Source organism: Hipposideros armiger, unplaced genomic scaffold (assembly GCF_001890085.2).
Source record: "Hipposideros armiger isolate ML-2016 unplaced genomic scaffold, ASM189008v1 scaffold_46, whole genome shotgun sequence".
In the NCBI taxonomy this organism is placed as follows: Eukaryota; Metazoa; Chordata; class Mammalia; order Chiroptera; family Hipposideridae; genus Hipposideros; species Hipposideros armiger.
In genome coordinates this window covers 3,329,415-3,345,006 of record NW_017731396.1, presented here as the reverse complement: position 1 = coordinate 3,345,006, position 15,592 = coordinate 3,329,415, and the positions used below count along the sequence as shown (strand labels likewise).

Here is a 15,592-nt window from a genome sequence, read left to right as displayed (position 1 = left end):
CTACTCGGATGCCAGCCATAAACTAAGCTAGGTTTGGGTACTAACCTGGGGTTGTGGCTTTTGAAGGACTGAATCCGGTAGAGTAAAGTGATCTAGTTCATATTGATAAGGATGTGCAAACCTGAATAAATAGAACAAAAAGAAAAATCTTTTTTATTAAATCCGTGATTCAAGGAAAAACTGCTTAATTCCAATTTGTGAAAACAAAGAAGAAAAGGCCTTTGTGAAAATAATTCCTTTCTATAAAAGTATCAGTATTTCAATGATAATTCAAGTAAAAAAATCCAGGTGCTACTTCTTACCCTGAAAGTATGATAATTAAAAATCTACTTGTTGGGACGGCCGGTTGGCTCAGGTGGTTAGAGCGTGGTGCTCAAAACACCAAGGTTGCCGGCTCAATTCCCACATGGGCCACTGAGCTGCGCCCTCCCACAACTAGATTGAAGACAGCAACTTGACTTGGAGCTGATGGGTCCTGGAAAAACCACATGTTCCCCAATAAAATTAAAAAACAACAACAAAAAACTACTCATTTATAAAAATTTGAGCACTTATTTACAAAACAATGTAAGGCTGGTGTTGTGGATGATACCAAAATATGAAATATATAATTCCTTGTGGTTTGGAATAAAAATCTGTCAAGAGAGAGGATGGGGCAAATACGGTCATATATTAATGTATTTCTTCTGTTCCTCCATATGCTTCTCGTATCACAACCCTGAGTCTGTGGCTTCCTTGAGGGCAGGGCTCCCTCTCATTACCTTTAGTTCTTTAGCACTTAGCCTGTGGCTCACAGTGCAGAGTTGGGACTGAAAGGATGTTCACACAGACAGGTACATGTGAGAAAAAGACTAAGACTAACAAAGTTTTCATCACCTTTTTTCTTTATACTGAAGGCAAAGCCCTTTTGTCTGTTTCAAATGCAGTTTTTACAAAATGCTTATCCTGCTAGAGAAAAATGCCTTTTCCTTATTGAATCTATGAGTGAGCCTTCCCTTACCAATAAAATAAGGAGTCCCCACCTAACAAGAAAGGCAGAGTGGTCTAGAGCAGCAGTTCTCAACCTGTGGGCTGCGACCCCTTTGGGGGTCGATCGACCCTTTTAAGACCATCAGAAAACAAAAAGATATTTACATTACGATTCATAACAGTAGCAAAATTACAGTTATAGAGTAGCAACGAAAATAATTTTATGGTTGGGGGTCACCACAACATGAGGAACTGTATTAAGGGGTCACGGCATTAGGAAGGTTGAGAACCGCTGGTCTAGAGGAAGAACAGTTTTAAGAAAACTTGGGTTTGAAGGTCTAGTTCTATGGAAAGTCAGCATCTCCACTTCTGCAGTGACATCTAACAACAGGGAAGAGAGCAACTGCAACCTCTCAGATTGCACTGAGGGCCACATAAGATGGCACTTGCGCAGGCCCTCTGCGAACACAAACAGGATAAGATCCATGTCAGGATAAGGAGAAATCGCCTCGATTCTTTGTGTTCACTCACACATTTTGCAAAAGTGAAACACAGTGAAAATGTGGCATAAAGACAACACTTGCAGTAGAACGTTCAGACAGGTAAACACTCACATGTCCTGCTCCACCTGCTGGGTTCTCTGCTGATGGATGAAATCTGCCAGAGCTGGGGGAACATCCAAGTCCTCAGGACGATCTTGTGGGCGCTCTCGCTTTTCTTTAGAGAGAGCTAGAGACCCAAACAGTGGCAACAACACCATCACGAAAAATGTAGACACATTCACGTCTTATCTAGTTACAGAAGTTAACTGGCTCCCCTTGAAGGAAGGTGGGAAGGAGACCTTTTCCTCTTTATTTGTTTTTTGTTAGGTAGAGTTTGCACTACTTACCCTGAGGGAGGGGTTTCTGAGCATTGGGCTTGGTGAAGATTTTAGGAAGAAATGGCGTGTTGGAATTGTCAATCTTCTCTCGGAATTTAAGCTGAGGTCGGATGATGTTTTTTGCATGAAGCAGCCGAAAAGTTTCAGATTTTGTTTTTTTGCTGTATTCTCCTGCCTATGATCAACAAATATAAAAACTTTACAACATAGCAACTCGATGAATTAGAAAAATAAATTCCGATTTATGCCATTAAGAAGACGAGAGCATGAGCTGTCCTGAGCTGCCGGTGGATGGCCGATGGCTCCGTGGTCGGTGATTAGAGCATGTGCTCTTAGCAACAAAGTTTCCGGTTCAACTCCTGCATGGGATGGTGGGCTACGCCCACCCGCAACTAAGATTGAGCACGACACCTTGAGTTGAGCGACCGCGAGCTGCCAATGGGGCAGCTGGATGGCGACTGGACTTGGAGCTGAGCTAGCTGTGCCCTCCACAACTAAGACTGAAGGACAACTTGGCTGTTCCCCTTCCCCAACACTGTTCCCCTTCCCCAATTCCTCAAAAAATCCAAAAAAAAAAAATTGTTAAAAAAAAAGATGAGAGCATTCCAAGAGCCACTCATTTAAGAACACGTATGTGTGGCACTGAGGCATGCAAAGTAGAAAAGAGGGTGTAATTAGGTTATGTCTGCTTATGAGAATGAGTTAGGCCCTGGCCAGCTTTGTGTCCAAAAAATTAGACTACAAATGCAAATTAGAATGGGCAAAAGCTGACATGAGAGGCTCTAGTGAATCTGAAAAGCAGCCCTTACCTTACGGTTCCAGCTGGACACTATTGTTTTGGGGACCTGCAATCCTGCAGGGAGGATGGGCTGTTGATTCTTATTCACACCTGATGCTTCGTCCAGTAAAATACCCTAAAAGTGGAAGAGATATTAGCTCAGCATCTTCCTTTCAGCGTTAACAGAGTTAATTACCTAAAATTTTTAAGAAATATATTCAGAGAATTGTATGTGAGAATAAATACATGTAAGAGTAAATAATTAAAGCATTACCTGCCCTAAGACAGGGCAATAACAAGCCCCTCCCAACACTTATTCAACTTTCTTTACAGTTATGAATTGGGCTGAAAATTCAAAACTGATTTAAGAGTGTGATGTGGCTCACCAAAATAATTAAAAAGACCCCAGACTGCATATATTAAACACAGAAGGATGGTTCTTAGAATGAGAATGAAGGGCACTCTGATTTACTTTGTACAAGCAGGTGAGGAGTATCAGCTTGGGCACAACTAAAAGTAGTGCACCCCAGTGACAAATGGCGGGACTTGAAATTATAAAATATGAGAAACCACTGAAAGGTCTGTGGGCCTTCAGACTATGGAAGAGGTGACTCCACGGGACAGGAGAGCATGATTTAAATATCTGCAGGACCGTCATATGGTTGACTGTTAGCTTTGCTGTGGATGATCTCAGCGTATTCCTGCAAATAATGTTCTGCGGTAGCATTAGGCATAAGCAGACAGTAAGCTAGATAGAATGATCCACATATCCTTCCAATCACGCAGGCTGGGGTGTTTAGCAGGTTGTGACTAACAGTGAAAATGGGCTAAATTTTGGTTGGGCTTTGTATCTAGAAGCCTCTTGTCTTGAGTGCAAACAGGAGTTGCAAATCTGGAAAGACTTCTAAGGCACTTTACAAATCAGCGTCCACTGGGCAGTGATATTTTGAAGTGATACATTTGAAGACAACTGTGTTATTTTGGGAAAAAGAAGCCAACTATCAGAAGAAAGAAATGTGTTCCAGGCAAGAAATGCGAAACTTCCTTTTCGTTTCCTGAGGTGCCTGGGTTGCTTTTCATAATTTTAAGAATACAAAAGCTCCTCGTTTGTTAGTTATCTTAAGAGTAAGGTGAAGAAGCTGCAAAGCTGTACTTCTGCAGAGCATTTGCGATCTTGCTCCCTGTCATATATCGTCAATTTGGCTCAATTAAACTCTTCTAAAAATTAAAAAAAAAGAGTAAGGTGAAATACTGACCACTCTTTCCAGAATAACATCATTGGCATCCACAAGTAAATCAAACTTGTCCTCCAACTCAGTAACTTTACTTCGGTCCTTAATGTTGCTTCGACACCCGTGGTACTGCATTACCGTACTCATGCTGAGGACAGGAAAACCAAGGTCAGTGTGTGCGCTTTTAGTCACTGTTCACAATCTCGGAGAAAGCTCGAAAGGCTTCACTCAGATTAGTCCCAATATTTTATGATCAAACGAGTAACACTTGCACCCTTATAGCAAAAAACATTGTGTGGCCTTGGGCAATTCACTCCATCTCACTAAGACTCACCTGCTGTTAATTGAACGGATGGAAGAAATTACTTCAAAGCTTCCTTTAAATTCTAAAAAATGTACAATACTATGTAAATAATGTATTCTGCATTCACTGTTTTAACATGAATCTAAAACATTCCCTAATTCTGTCAGGCAACAGCTAAACAAAACTCAGTGTTTGTGTACTGTCTGTCCTAATAGTTACTAGAAGGCTAACACTTGTGACTCTGCAAGTTGTGTGAGAGAATCTTGGATCTAGGTTTTCAAGTTCTATGTTAATTCAAAAGGATTCATTGTCTGTAGGTACAAAAGTCAATATATTTTAAAAGTTAAACTCAAAATTTACCAAGTAATGTCTCCCTAATCAAAATCCACTCTTATTTTTACATTTCATAGCGCTTTACAGCACAGAAAATTATGGTAAGACAAAACAAATTTCAGAAAACATTACCTACTTCTTTACATTCATTTCTCTCAACATGAGGAAACAATATATAGTACTTACCACTGAAGCAACCTGTCTCCCTGTGTTTCACAAAATGCCTGGAAGCCAGGAAAACTTCGGTAAAAATCATACTCATCGCCAAACTGTGGTAGACCCCCAGACGCTTTGGTGACTGCTACCACTGATCCAAGAGCAAACTGTCAAAACCCAGAAAACCAAGCACGCTTTAAACATGGATTCCCATTCGCCCAGCAACTCTTTTTTCCCCCAACATCTATTATATATAACACATTGCGCTAGATGATGATTTCCAAAACCACAAATATCCATTTAGTGCCGATTTTACCCCAGGTCCTGAGATACAATGGTGAACACGAAAGCAAGTTCTGTAGCTTACATTCTTGGAGGAGTGGGGAGACAAAGAACAAATCATCTATGATATGAGTAATATTCAAAATGGCCTGGGTTTGAATTGTGGCTCTGCTACCTATTAACTGTGATCTTGGGCAAGTTATTTCATTTATTTGGAGCTCAGCTTCCCATAGAGTTGTTGAGAAGATTAAACGAGCTAATAAGATCACTTCGGATAGTTCCTGGCACATAAGTGCTATTATTACTATTACTACTCAAATTCAGATCCATGAGATTCCTACAGGAATTAATTTTTGTGGTTTCATTTGGGCAAGCATCTAAAAACAATATAAGAATATTCTAGATCCTTTGGATGACTAATTGATAATGGCTACTACCCACAACTGGACTTATGTTTACGGTTCGGTTAGTGCCAAGTAGTCCTGTTTAAATTGTTGTGTGGTAATGAGAAAAAAACCTGAAGTGGCTGTTCTAGATAAAAAAGATGGTCATGTGAAGGCCAAATGACTTCCCTGTGAGTTGCATAATAAAAGTTTTCCAAGAAAAAGAAGAGAGAAAGGAGCTTGAGTTATGGTGGGGTACGTGGTAGCTTATAAGCATGAACACACCCAATCAGGACCATGGCTAGTGGTCCAGGAACTCTTCCAAGCCAAATAAATGAATTAATAATAGCATCTACTAATGATAAATTAGAGATGTGAGTGGAGTGATGGGGAATTTGTAGGGCTGACTTACAAATTATTTTAGTTTCATGGTTTTATAAGAGCTACTGCATGAGACGTTTAAACTACGTTTATGTTTGTTCATATTTAAGCAGCATTCCACAAATAGTTTAAATGAACCCTCTCTGTGTTCTTTCGAGGAGGCATTGATGCATGTTCTACGGTGCCTTGAGGAGGGAGATTTGGTGACGGCTTTAACAGGTGACATTAAACCCAGGTTTTGGGGTTATGTAGGACTGGACCTCAGGAGTGGGAAGAGGCACTATCTCGGCGGCGGGAGCGGGGCATGTAGGCAGGTATGGGAGACATAAAGCAGCGAGCCCCTCGGGAGAGCTGGATGGGTGGCTCAGGCCTGGGCGGGGGGCAGGTCGCGAGGGCTGGGGCGAAGGAGTGACAAGGAAGCCCTTCCCCCTGTGGAGAGGGCGCTCCACACTCAGGGCTGCACGGGCTCCGCTGGGAGAACGGGCGCGCCGGAAAGCGGGGCGACCTTCGGTGTCCGCACGCGAGGCCCCATCCCCGGAGGGTGACGTGAGATACTGTGCCCGGCGCGGGCAGCGGCCCCTCGATCCCCGCCCGGGGCTTCGCGTGCGGCCGCCGAGAGGGCCCGGGCCTGCTTCCGGCCCGTGGCTGGAGGCTCACGGTGCCCCCGAGGCCCCGCGAACTCACCTTCACGAAGCTGTCTGCGTCCGGAAATCCCGGCAGCACCATCTCCTCGTCGGACTTGGCTGCGCTCGTAGCCGACGGGGCCTTGGACTCCCGGGGACTGGGAGCCGCCATGTTTCCGGCCTGCACGGCTCTTCTCGCGAGAATGCCTCGGGCCGACGCGCCGTGCGCGCACCACGCATGTGCAAAGGCCGTCTTCGTGGGGGACGATCTTAGGAGTGTGTGAGTTGGACGTGTCAGCAGCGAGCGCTCCACCTAGGGAACTTGACATTTTTCTTGATCCTCATATTGTATCATCCCAACAGCCCTGTGATTTAGGGATTTAGGGAGACCCAGAGGACGCAATTATCCATATATTTAAAGCCAGCTCCTCCCAAGCTCTGGTTCCGTGCCCCTCCTATCCACTTGATCTTGACTCCAGCAATTATCCCCTTTCTCTGCATCATCTTTTCCCAGGCTACTGGTTTATTCCTAAGAGCCTGCCTACACGTATGCTGGCATCTCCCAACTAAAGACAAAACGAAAAACACTCCACCCCCCACCTTCTAGCCACCATGGCATTTCTCTTGCCTCTTGTAGACAAAGTACTGGAAAAAGCCATCTGTATGCTCCCACCTAACCTATGTCCTCCAGCTCCAATCACATGTTCCTCTCTACACTGCTGGAACCCGTTTTTTAGCCACACAGTGGGAACTCGCAACATTTGCTAACTGAATGCCTTCAAGAGCTCTTGTTATGAGGGAGGCACTATTAGGCAGCTCAGGGGAGGGATTCGGGAAGCTCAGTGGGTATATATTCTGAGATCGGGTGGCACACCCTTAATGCAATTCATTTGGTGTAGTCGTGTTCAGTAAATATTAGCTTTTATCATTATTCAGAATATCCTATTAATAAGATATTTGTTTTTCACTGTTTCCCCCATTTGTGTACCGGAGGTACACAAGCACCCTGGCAGAGCAAAGGCCTAGCCTAGTTCATTTAACATTTTTGAGCACCTATTTCATATGGTTGAACCTGATGCCACCTGTCTGGCTGTGCTGAGTGTTTTACATGGATTATCTAATCCTCATACTAGTATCCACACTTTCAGAGGAGGAAAGCCTGTTTTAGAACCTCACGTGGTTCCCTGCTGTCCACAGAATCAGGTTCAATCTCCTTGCCATTGAACTGTGAGGCAGGCCAGTCTGGCCCCACTCTACTTTCTAGCCTCCTTTTAGTTCTTATTGTTTTTATTTTTCACTGACCACTGAGGTAGATGTGCTGAACTGTGAGGTGTGACTGTGTGAAACCACCATTTTATAAGTAAAAAATGGCTGAACCCCTGCAATCTAATATGGTTCAAGTTAATATGCGTCATTTCTGCATCACACTGTGCTTTTCCGCCTTTTCCCACTGAGAATGTCCTCGCTTGCTTCCTCTGACAAGCTCCTGCTCATCCTTTTGGACACACGGCAATGTCCCCCTTTCCATGAGGTCTTCCTGGCTGGCCCAGTGGCACAGCTGTTTCAGAGCCCCACCTGTGGCCCACGCCCGGTATGTGACACCTCTTTGTGTCGCGGAGCTGCCAGTCCACTCCTGCATGATGCTGTCTAAGTCTTTTCTGGCCCGTGAACACTCCGAGGAAACGGACCAGGTCATGTAGATCCAGTGTCCTTCATGGTCCCTAGTACTAAGGGCTTTGTGAATGTTGAAGGAATAACTGCTTTCTTTATGAATAATTATGAAGAAAAAGCCACTCATACATTTTTAAAATTCTGATGTCATTTATTGGCACAAAAATTATTCAGATACAACATGGTGTCTAGACACGGCTACATTTTATACTTTGTGCATTTAGTTTTAACTTTTCTTTTGCTCAGAATTCCCAACATGTAACTAGGCCTTCCTTCTCTGTGTACAGCACCTCCATGACAGCACTTCTGTTTTCCAAGCCCCTGCTCTAAACACAGCATTCAGACCTCACTGAAAACATCCCACAACTGGCTGGGGAAGGCCCATGTGGGCCACTCCACTGCACTGAGATCCCCTCTGTGCATGTATTCAGCTGAGGGCACCCAGTCATCTGAAGAAACTTCCCTCCTAGTGGTCTGGGTCTTGGATTGAAGTGTGTACATCGCAGCATCACGGGTGAGGCAGAAGACGGACCTTTTCCCACCCATTTTGGCCCATCTTGCAAATATTGTTGCTGCTGTCCACGGACCAGTGAGGTAACGGGATGGGTGAAAGTGAAGAAGGCGGCTTCTCCTGCTTCCTTATGGTCCAGAATCCTAAGACGTGTCCTCCACAACCTGAGGCTTCTTGGCTGCTCTGAGTTTGCTGTATTCGTGCTGAGAGGAACGACTAGGCCATTCTGCTATTAGCAAACACTTATGATGAGTTGTGAGTTAAGTCAAAACCCGTATTTCTAAGTTATGGATCTTCTGTTCCCCCAAATAAATGGCTTGATTAGTATTAACTGTGTTTACTGTCCTGGGAACCAAATCAAGCCTTGTGTTTCTGACAATATATTCTTCAACAGCAGCTAGAAAGTTGGTTCAAACCAACTTTTAATATACAGTAGTTCTTTTCATTTACATTTCAAAATATTTAACAAAGTTGAGCTTTCTGACCAGGGTTGCAGTTTAGTGGAAGCATATACCAAAGTTCAAAAGGCTCAAGAGAAATGCTGGGGGCATGTCTGGGCCTCTGGTTACCAGAAAGGACACCTAAGGTAACAGAAAGAAAAAGAATATTTTAATAATTTGGGCTTCTTCAAAGCTTTATACAGATACAAGTACATTGCAAAAGGAAAGACCAAAGTCTGACAACCCCGGGGACATTCCCTGGGATCTCCCACCTCTAATTGTGCCAGACACACTCGTCATTTCCAGTCAAGGGCTGACACCTGCTGGGGACCCAGGACACTTCTGCATTGCCCTCTCTCTCAAGTTTCTACCTTCAAGCGTGCCACAGGCAATTAATCAAAGCAGACCTCAGAGTGGTCCTTGATGTTATAATCCCAGATCAAAAGTTTGTCTTTTCATCTCCTTCTCTGTTGCTGCTCTGGCTTCTTTTTCTTTGCCCTCTGTATCTTGGAATTGACAGCAAAAATCCACAAAGATCCCCCTCAAAATAAGGAAGCCTCACTCTTCTAAACCATTTAAAATGTAATTTTAACGTATTTTGGTGTTTGCCTTCCAAATATGCATCCGTATTTCTCAAATTTTCCTTTAAGAGCAATGAGAACACACAGTGAATACAAACTTTTAAAGAGATGTGAATTACGATTACCCTTTATAGATTACCATCTGCCTCCCAATCTTTTTTTGTGACTCTGGGTTTGGGGCACAGGGTGGGGGTCCTGACTGCTCATTTTAACAAAGGTGCTCTGAGACGCCCGCTCACCAGCCAATGTAGCACTGGCAGAGGTTTTCATGGGACGTTGCTTGTTTGATGAGCAGCTCAACTTGTGTTGGGACATCCAACGTTTCATCATGAGAGAAGTCCCGACCTAGGACAGGAGAAACCAAAACATTTAATCTGCACCTGGTAAAAACTCCCTCCTCGGCCGTTTGGCTTAACTGTCTACGCAGCCCCGATCGGTTTATCCTTACGTATGAGTATGAAGGCTATATACGATAGGTGGATTTTAAATTTATCTCCACGTGACTTGAAGAAGCACCAGCCTCCTTCTCCTAACAGACTTGGTTAAGGAGGGTCAAGGCCTGCAGGTGGCAGATCTGGCTGATGGGTTTCTGAAGATTTCTTCTAATCCATAATCACTCTTGAGTCGGGCAAGTGGATGAGAAACCCTGTTCTGTTTCAATCCCACTAGCCTGCATCTTTGCATCTTTCCTTCCACGGGGCAGTTGCTTCCATTATAAAGTCATAATCTCCAACCTCCAGACACGGCACTGCCTGGCTCGTTTATGTTGCCTCTTAGGCAACGTGCCTGTCCATCTCCATAAGGATCATTTCAAGTCCTTTACTCTCTCTAAATGTCCAAACCTCTCCTCTGGCTTCTCACCCTCAGCAGATGCCCTCATCACCTACTCTGCAAGTTAATTATTTCATGGAATAGTTTTTGATCCCTGATGTGTCAGGCAGTGTTTGAGGTGCTGGACTAATTTAATATGCGCTTCCTCTTTGTTCTCATGACCCTGGAGAGCTGTCCTCCTCCCACTTAAGGCCAAGTTCACCTGCGCTTGGATCCCATCACCTCCTGCTATTACCCCTCTCCTCACTCATGCCTTCCAACTCTCCTTCTCAACTGCCCTTTTCTTACTGTTTTTTAAACACATTCCTCTCTTCCATTAAAGAAACAAAGCCTCTCATTTAACTACTTCTCCAGCTACGTCCTCTCTCCGTACTATACAGCCAAACTTCTCAAGAGTTTTGAATTTGTCTTCATTTCCTCGCTTCTCTCTCTCTCTCTCTCTCTCTCTCTCTCTCTCTCTCACTTCACCGTCTCTTCAATTGCTTCCTCTGGTGCCAGGCTCATCCCAGGTTTTAAAAAAATTTTTTTTTAATTTGAAAGAGTTTTATTACAGGATGTTTATATTCAGGACACTTCAGAGTACCTTATACTTCTAATCAGATTTTTGGTACCTGGTTTTAAAGTGTTACTTGAGTATTTTTCATACTGGCTTTCAGGCAAAAGTACTACTTAGTGATTGTTTAGGAGATGTTAATTTGATTAAACAGTTTATCCTTAATAACCTGAGACATCAATCCATGGATAGCTTGTATGGTAGTTTTACAGGGTCTCGCGTAGCTTTGGCAAGTTTGTCTTCTGACTTTCGGTCATGTGTCTCTAAGCCCAACATGAAGCTCCCCATCCTAGATGGGCTTCTGACTGTTCTAATTTTTCAGACAAATCAAAGACCTGCCCAGTGCTGTAGTCTGTGTTAGTAAGCAAACTAGAGGCACTCAGCGTATTCACCCAGTATTTATTCCACAAAAGTTCAAGCAATTTGTGACCCAAAGAGGATTTGAAATATGAGACTTCTAAGGCATAATATTGTCTGCAGTGCACACCAAAGTCTTCTATCTAAGTGGGATAGTCTGGTACTCAGAGGTCCTACATCAGGAGGGTTGTAGCCCTTTGGGTATGTCCTGAAGGCTCCAAGATTCACTTTCCCTGCAGATGTTGTTCTTGTTGGGTCAATCACCATGACTACAAATGGTTCATGGAACTGCTGATTGAGCATCTGAGTACTGACATCAATCCCAGAAAGCCAGCAGCCGTAGCCAGGGTGGCTATGATACCAGCCAATTGCATTTTCAAGGCGGCCAACCTGCTTGGCATTTTCTATATATGCTGCCATGTGCCGGTAGGCAGCAGCCTGAGTATTTACTCGGGCTTCAGTGCCCTCTACAAGCAAAGCAAAACTATCCATAATGATCATGGTTTTGCTGTCCATCTATCCCAGCATCAAGTCCATCACTTCCAGGTTGCCTCCCGATCTGGCATGCATTGCCATTTTCAGTAGAGCCAATGCTGAGATTTTGCAGTACTTAAGTAATGGTGGTCCTTAGTCCAGGGCTTCGCCACCAGGACTTCTTGCGGCTGTTTCTTGTCATATTTATAGATTTCATCGATACTCTGGGCTTCTTCCATGTTTTTGGCCAATTCCCAGGTTTTCTGGGCCACACCACTCCCGGATGCAGCCATCGCCGAGGAACCGGAGAAGTTGTCGCCTCCACAACCAAGACGCAACTTTACCTTGCTAGGTTTCTGGGTGTGGGCTTTGAACCCTCCCCACCAAAGATGCAAACCCGTACTAGCCTGTAGAGGCAGCCATGACACCTAGAACCTCATCCCAGCTCTTAGAAGGTCACCAATGACTTGGGGCCATTCTTGAGCCCCCCCCCCCATCATCAATCCTTTTGATTTTACCTCCTAAGATCTCTTGAATCCATATCCACTGCCACCACCCTAGTCCAATCAACTGTCTAGGCTGGATGACTGGCAGCTGCTCTGGCCTTCTGATCCATTCTCCACACACAGCCAGAGCAAGCAGCATTTCACACTGTAAGCCCAGCCAGGCCCTCCTCTGCCCTCCCCACCCACCTAATAACCACCAGAGCTTCCCCACTGCCCTTAGGAGAGAGGATAAAAACAAGGTCCTGTAAGAGCTGGCCCCGGGCTACTCAGAGTGAAAACATTTTGCACTGGGCTCTTCCTGTCTTCCTTTCTCTGGGGCGGTCAGGCTGGCCAGCTTGCAGACCTGTTTTGTGGCCACCCTCCCACCGCAGGGCACTTGCATGCTGCTTCCTCCCGCCTGGAACAATCTTCCCCTAATTAACTCCTCTTTCTGATTTTAGCTCACGGCTTGGTTTGCTTAGGGAATCTTTTCCTGAACTCCTGAACTTAAATTCAATTCCCCTATTACTGGCATTAGACCCCCGAGTCCCTTTCTCCCACTTAGTACAGTGCTGCCCTTTAGATTCTGCGCCCCACAAAGGCAGGGAACCTGCCATTTTTACCAGCACGGTTTCTTCAGCATCTAGCGCTTGTAGGTACTCAATAAACAAACATACCTTGACAACAAAACATACGCGCCAGGCCCTAGTGTTAAGCACTTGCCATCCCACGTCTCGCGGAGCCTCACACCTTCTGAGAGGTGTTCTCCACATCTTCACATGAAGAGACGGAGGCCCAGGGGTCACACGGGAAATGGTGGAGCTGGGGTCTTTGGTTTCCCCGACTCCCACCCCTTACGTCACACCATCTGGTCAATGTGACATGTCTCCTTTTCAAAAGGAGACTTCTCCTCTTTCATACTCTCCACTCCATAACAGCTATCAAAGCACAGACAGGCAATGATCAGGGTGGTCAGGTTTGCTCATGGTCAGGTTTAGCTTATGGGTTGGTTTGCTTAGGGAATCTTTTCCTGAACTTAGATGAAATTCCCCTATTACTGGCATTAAAGCCCCGAGTCCCTTTCGCCCACCTAGTACAGTGCTGCCCTTTAGATTCTGCGGCCCACGAAGGCAGGGAACCTGCCATTTTTATCAGCACTGTTTCTTCAGCATCTAGCGCTTGTAGGCAATGATCAGAGTAGTCAGATTTGCTCTAATATCAAGTCATGATGATAAAAATTTTTTCCCTAAATTTGGCTGACTTTGGACCCAACAGAACTTTACATACCTCTGTTAAAATGAGATTAACAACATGACTTAAAGTAAATTTTTTGGTCATTAGAGAACTACAGGGTCATTAAACTGATGGCTTCAGAGACACTCGCATTAGCAGCATAGTTAAAGTTTAGGCAACAACACCACTAGAGAATGGGTGACAACCCACTCAAGAAAAGAAAAGTCTCTCAGATTTTATGATCCTTGTAAGTAAACACACACACACACTCACCAGTGAGCTTATCTCGAACTCTGTTAATAATTTGAATAGCTTTCTTATTTAGGGCCTCAGGTTTGACCAGGCCATCTCCAACTGGAACACACAAAACAGAAATAACAGTAAGAATTAGATCATCACAGCAGGGTCAATGGATGGCCCTGCTTTTCTCAAATATTCACTTTTGTAAGTGTTGAGCAATTCTTCCTCTGTGTCTATCTTTGTCCTTAGAACATAATGAGAAATTCATGGAGCCTTTTTTGCTCAAAGGCGGTTTTGTTGCTTCATCTCACTGACCTTCTCGTGGTAAAACACAGCTGCTATTTTCTTAATAAGCTAGTCATTGGCCCAAGTCCTCAGAGGTTGGACTTACTGAAAGAATGAATAGATTCTGGCACTGTGGTCCCCGTTTTCTTATGGGCTGGTTCCCCAAGTTCCACACCATCCAAAATTTCTAGAAGGAAAAAAAAATCAATTAGAAAAAAATTCAAACACTAAGAAGCCACTGTTCCAAGGTATTAGCTCTACATCTTCACACACTACCGTCCCTCTGACACTTGCCCTCCCCGCCTCAAAGGGAAAAGGGGAAAGGAAGCATTAGGGAACTCCTTATGTATTTAAAAGTTTTTAAATCTGCAAAGCATGACTTTCCAAGTAAACAGCATTAATAAAATGTTCTGACATAGAGAATAGGAGCATGAGTCAAAGACCTGGTGACAAAACTTATCTGCTTTGACAAAAACTGGTAATAAAGAAAACTAGTTTTCAGGGGTCACACATATGACCAAAATGTGCTTCCTTGGAGGAACTTCTACACCAATTCTGTGGAGGAAACGTGTCCAGGCTTTAGGGTCACCTTCCACTGACTGTGGCCTTCAACAGAGAAATGTCTCAAGTCAGAATTATGGTTATTTACGCACTGCTCTCATACACCACAGGCCTTCGAAATAAAGATCGTGATAATAACACTTTTATTCATGGCCCTCTGGAACTTAACTTTAAGCCACATAAAAACAAGCAGGCGCACCACCGTCTGGGTGCCACCAGGCTGGGAGCCCTAACTCCCCTCTGCACGCCACAGGCAGCATGCAGAAGTCACCCGGTAACATACCAATGAGGTGGGCCCTCCGAGTTAAACAGTCTCACACCCTTTGGATGAGACCAGCCTTCTGCACAAGGCACCTCAGACACTGGGGCGATTCGGGCATTCACAAATCCTATCACAGTGTCCAGGGCCGAGTCGACGTGTGTCCAATGCCGCTGTAACCCAGGAACCCCGTTTCCTGCCCAAAACACCTTTCCTTTCTACCCATCCAGATGCCACCCATCAAGTCTCAGCCTGAATTCCACTAATTCGGGAGCTCCCTTAACTACTGCAGTTCAGTGCTAACTCTGTTCTCTAAGTCCCACAGCCCTTCTATTCCAAACCAAATCACATGGTCCTTGATTACACGGTGGGATGTACTGTGTTTATTACTTCATATGTACTTTGGTCAACACTGTAATGTGATTCTGTGCTTCTTTAGGGTAATCTCTGTATGTCACATGTACACTTAAACATTATTTGGCTTAACCAAGGAACTAGTTGCAAATGTTCCATAAAATTTACTTTTTTACATCCCCAACAGTTATGTCCCAAAATGTGAACTGTGTAGATGTTATGAAGAAAAAAGGGGCAGGCTGGGGTTGGGGGACGAGGGAAAGGATAAACAAAGTCAAACGCTTTACTCTATGACCTCTGAGGGGTGTTCAATATACAACCCCGTTGTGGCTCTTGTGGGACGTTATCCTCCTAGGACCCTGTTCTGTGGACCACACTCTTGCAAACAATGTTCCACGTGGTTTCCTGGCTCCTCAGGCAGCAATGTGAGTACATT

General features: G+C 44.5%; 2 protein-coding genes and 1 pseudogene across 3 annotated transcripts in view; all 3 read right to left on the bottom strand.

Moving 5' to 3' along the window:
- EXOSC10 (exosome component 10) overlaps positions 1-6,519 on the bottom strand; it is a 21,314-nt gene extending 14,795 nt beyond the window's left edge. For both annotated transcript variants that reach the window (XM_019639853.1, XM_019639854.1), the window contains exons 1-7: positions 6,383-6,519; positions 4,683-4,819; positions 3,884-4,007; positions 2,659-2,763; positions 1,859-2,024; positions 1,584-1,698; positions 46-121 (exon numbers count right to left, since the gene is read on the bottom strand). In XM_019639853.1, the coding sequence (XP_019495398.1) occupies positions 46-121; positions 1,584-1,698; positions 1,859-2,024; positions 2,659-2,763; positions 3,884-4,007; positions 4,683-4,819; positions 6,383-6,493 (834 nt within the window). In that variant the 5' untranslated portion in view covers positions 6,494-6,519. The remainder of the gene's footprint in view (positions 1-45; positions 122-1,583; positions 1,699-1,858; positions 2,025-2,658; positions 2,764-3,883; positions 4,008-4,682; positions 4,820-6,382) is intronic.
- Positions 6,520-8,118: 1,599 nt separating this feature from the next.
- Positions 8,119-15,592, bottom strand: part of MTOR (mechanistic target of rapamycin kinase) — a 111,324-nt gene continuing 103,850 nt past the window's right edge. Inside the window, exons 38-41 of the mRNA XM_019639752.1 lie at positions 14,089-14,169; positions 13,731-13,811; positions 9,764-9,869; positions 8,119-9,084 (exon numbers count right to left, since the gene is read on the bottom strand). Of these exons, the coding sequence (XP_019495297.1) occupies positions 9,069-9,084; positions 9,764-9,869; positions 13,731-13,811; positions 14,089-14,169 (284 nt within the window). The 3' untranslated portion in view covers positions 8,119-9,068. The remainder of the gene's footprint in view (positions 9,085-9,763; positions 9,870-13,730; positions 13,812-14,088; positions 14,170-15,592) is intronic.
- Positions 9,879-13,724, bottom strand: LOC109381265 (COP9 signalosome complex subunit 5 pseudogene; annotated as a pseudogene).